Source organism: Carex rostrata, chromosome 7 (genome assembly GCF_964058835.1).
Source record: "Carex rostrata chromosome 7, lpCarRost1.2, whole genome shotgun sequence".
NCBI lineage: Eukaryota > Viridiplantae > Streptophyta > Magnoliopsida > Poales > Cyperaceae > Carex > Carex rostrata.
The window spans coordinates 4,691,998-4,696,004 of NC_135924.1; the positions used below are offsets into that span (position 1 = coordinate 4,691,998).

At 38.3% G+C, this 4,007-nt stretch overlaps 1 protein-coding gene across 1 annotated transcript; it reads left to right on the forward strand.

Moving 5' to 3' along the window:
- Positions 1-344: 344 nt before the first annotated feature.
- Positions 345-1,914, forward strand: LOC144557297 (uncharacterized). Its single transcript, XM_078305857.1, has 2 exons — positions 345-1,479; positions 1,797-1,914. The coding sequence occupies exons 1-2, from the start codon at positions 345-347 to the stop codon at positions 1,832-1,834; spliced, it is 1,173 nt and encodes a 390-aa protein (XP_078161983.1). The 3' UTR covers positions 1,835-1,914.
- The last annotated feature ends 2,093 nt before the right edge of the window (positions 1,915-4,007 follow it).

The following is a 4,007-nucleotide window of genomic DNA, read 5'->3' on the forward strand; positions in this document are numbered from 1 at the left end:
AACAAAAGACATGACCAAAAGCCCACCATTTAATCCTAGCAAAATAGCTCGTAATATATTCATATGAGAGGCTGCTGCCCATCTCAATAGATCATCCAAAAAAAAAAATATAATTCTGTAATTTTTCCTCTTGAATGAAATAAAAATGGGAGGGAAGGGAGTTTCTTGGGAGTGTTGTGTTTATAATTTTTGATAAGTTGACATGGTATCAGAGCCTTGTCTGTGGTTCTGTGGAAGTAGCTTAAATCAATTCCCTGTGCAGTCAGATATTTAGATTGCATAGTCGCTGTTTTTTTCCCCTCCTTCTCTTCTTCTTTCCCTCAATTTCTTTTATTTTCGCTGCTATGGCTGAGAAATCAGTGGATGATAAAACTGATAAACCGGATAACACCTTTCTATTGGAAAACTTAACTAATGCTCTATCTCAAATTCTCCTTCAGCAGAAACCTAATAATGCAAGTCATGATGGGTTCGCTTCCGCCATGACGATTAAACTTGATGGCAATAATTTTTATCTATGGTCACAGATGTTGAAGATGAAACTTGCCGGAAGAGACAAACTCGGTTATATTGATGGGACAAACTCTCAACCTCCTCCGACAAATGAGAACTACAGAAGATGGTTAGTAGATGATTCTATTGTCAAAGATTTCCTGATCAATTCAATGGACTCGTCACTAATAGGTAACTTTCTTTCGTACTCTACCGCCAAAGAGGTGTGGGATGCCGTGTGTACAACCTATTTTGATGGTAATGACTTGTCCCAAATTCTTGATCTGAAAAGAAATATTAATCAGATAAAACAAGTGGGCGGGTCGATTGAGAATTATTATACTCAATTGCAAGGGTTGTGGAAAGAATTAGATATCCGTAGACCAAATCCTATGGAACACCCAGGTGATATTGAAAAATATAAAAAATTAGTGCAAGAAGATCGGGTTTTAGTTTTTCTAGATGGTTTAGACAATCGGTTGGACCATGTTCGGGCAAGGGTGCTCCAGGTACAACCTTTTCCAACAGTAGAGGAAGCATTTGCACTAGTTCGAAAGGAAGAAATACGTCAAAAGGTTATGTTGAACCAAGAAGAAACAAATAACTCAATGGTCATGTTAGCAAGAGAGTTAACCATGAACAAACCTAGTTATTACCCAAAACCAAATTACAACCAGAATATGAAACCAAATAAACTAGAAGGTTGTACTTACTGCCATAACCCGAAACATACCAAAGATAAATGTTACAAGTTGATTGGGTATCCTGAGTGGTGGAAAGACCCTAGAAAAAAGAAGCAAGGGGAGCATCAGTCGCAAAGTGGAGAAGCAAGGGCGGTCACAGCCGAACCGGCCACTAACAGCTCAGCGGGTCTGACTGCAAGAGCAGCAGGTCCGGCCACTACAGCAGCTGTAGCCGGGTCATCCTCTTCCTCAGAAATTGGGTCTGCAAAGCTCTCCATTCTACCACCAGTTGAGAACAAAAAAGGTAATAGTAATTATGTATTACAAGAACATAATACTAACAATATTGATTGGGTTATAGATTCAGGTGCTACAGATCATATGACTCATTCTAAGAAGGACATGGTGAGATATTCCGAACCAAGAAGAACATAAATTACTAACGCGAATGGAGAGATATACCCGGTAACAGGAGCTGGGGATGTTCAAGTGTCATCATCTCTAACTCTCTCAAATACGTTATTGGTTCCATCTTTGTCGACAAGATTACTATCTGTCGGCCAAATATGTGAGGAATTAAATTGTGCTGTGCTTATGTATCCTCAGTTTTGTATATTTCAGGATCTTTTGACGAAGGAGATTATTGGCCGTGGTACTAAAAGAGGGAGACTGTATCATTTGGACGACATGGTTGCTGGGAGAACTAATATGACCACAAGTACATTTCTTAATCGAAAATCTCATATTTGGATGTGGCATAAGCGTTTAGGACATCCATCTTTTGGGTATTTGAGAAAACTTTATCCGAGTTTATTTTCTAGTTGTGAAATTGAAAATTTTGTTTGTGATGTTTGTATTAAAGCAAAAAGTCATCGTACTCATTTTGCTAATAGCTTGAATAAGAAAACCAATCCTTTTGATTTGATACATTCAGATGTTTGGGGCCCTTCACCAGTTAATTCATCTCTTGGAAATAGGTGGTTTGTCTTATTTGTTGACAATTGTACGAGGATGACATGGTTATATGTGCTTAAAACCAAAGATGAAGTACCACAAGTGTTTAAATCATTTTTTAATATGGTAAAAAACCAATTTGATAAGAATATTAAATATTTGAGAAGTGATAATGGGGGAGAATTTGTTAATAAAACACTTCGAGAATTTTTTAATGCTCAAGGAATAATCCATGAAACAAGTTGTGTAGGAACTCCACAACAAAATGGAGTAGCAGAACGAAAAAATAGACATGTTTTAGAAACAGCCCGGTCAATGTTACTTGAGTATGATGTTCCACAAGTATATTGGGATCATGCAGTTGCAGCTGCCATTTATCTAATTAACCGAATGCCATCGGTTGTTTTGAATTTCCAAACACCTCTCCAAGTTCTTTCCTCATATGTCGAAATTCCATCAGTTCTTGATATATATTCCGCCCAAAGTGTTTGGTTGTGTAGCTTATGTCCATATACAGAAACATCACCGATAGAAACTAGACTCTTGTGCAGAAAAATGTGTTTTTTTGGGGTATGGCCCGAATAAAAAGGGTTATAAATGTTTAAATCCTACTTCAAAAAAATTATACATTACAATGGATGTAACATTTCTTGAAAATGAAGGTTTTTTTTCAAAAGAAAAGATTCCTCCTCAGGGGGAGAATTTATTAGAGGATGAATCTTGGTTTAAAATGAACACTGGTTCCCCATCGAATTATGTAAACCCCTCAATATCGTCGAACCTGACATCCGAACCCAGTTCGGGTTCATCATCCGAATCCAGTTCGGGTCCAGCATCACAACCCAGCCCGAGTCCAGCATCTGAACCCAGTTCGGGTCCAGCATTCGAAACCAGTCCAAGTCCAGCATCCGAACCCAATTCGGGTTCAACATCCGAACCAACGAGTCCGAGTCCAGTTCGGGTTCCTTTGGAATCGACTAATATACAATCAGAACATGGATTAAATATATGGATTGACCTGAATACAGAGAACAACGGCAGTGAGCAAATGATACAGTCCCCTCAACCACAACGAGGTCAATCTCCTGAAAGAGAGGTACTTGTTCAAAACTCTGAAATTACAAATTCTAATTATAAATTTCAGTTACCATATAGGCACAACCGAGGTAAGGCACCAAAAAGGTACCGATCAGATGAAAGCAGTGAGGGAAACTATGCAATTGCAAACTTTGTCTCAACAAATCATCTTTCCAGCCATCTGAAAGATTTCGACAAAACTCTAGCATCAGCTAATATTCCTAGAAACCTAGAAGAAGCCATGAGTGATCCAAGATGGATAGAAGCCATGCAGGTCGAAATGAAGGCACTAGAGGAAAGTTGTACTTGGCAGTTGGTCAGTTTGCCTAAAGGCAGAAAGACAGTGGGATGTAAGTGGGTTTTTACCATTAAATATGGTCCAACCGGTTTGATAGATCGGTATAAAGCTAGGTTGGTTGCTAAAGGGTTTACCCAAAAGTATGGTATTGATTTTCAAGAAACTTTCTCACCAGTGGCTAAATTAAATACTGTTAGAATTTTATTGTCTCTTGCAGCAAATCTTAATTGGCCTTTGCATCAGTTTGATGTGAAGAATGCTTTCCTTCATGGTGATCTTGAGGAGGAAATATATATGGATATTCCACCTGGATATGGTTACTCAGGTTCTCAATCTCTGGTGTGTAAATTAAAGAAGGCACTGTATGGATTGAAACAGTCTCCCAGAGCATGGTTTGGGAGATTTTGTAATGCAATGAGAGGATATGGATATTCTCAAAGCGACTCTGACCATACTTTGTTTTACAGGAAAAGACAAGAGAAGATAACAGTTCTGATTATTTA

Bases quoted from the DNA above. Each gene is read 5' to 3' on its own strand.
- LOC144557297 (XM_078305857.1), top strand. From the start codon at position 345: ATGGCTGAGAAATCAGTGGATGATAAAACTGATAAACCGGATAACACC. The intron at 1,480-1,796 runs GTAATAGTAATT...TGTATATTTCAG, and splicing joins ACCAGTTGAGAACAAAAAAG to GATCTTTTGACGAAGGAGAT.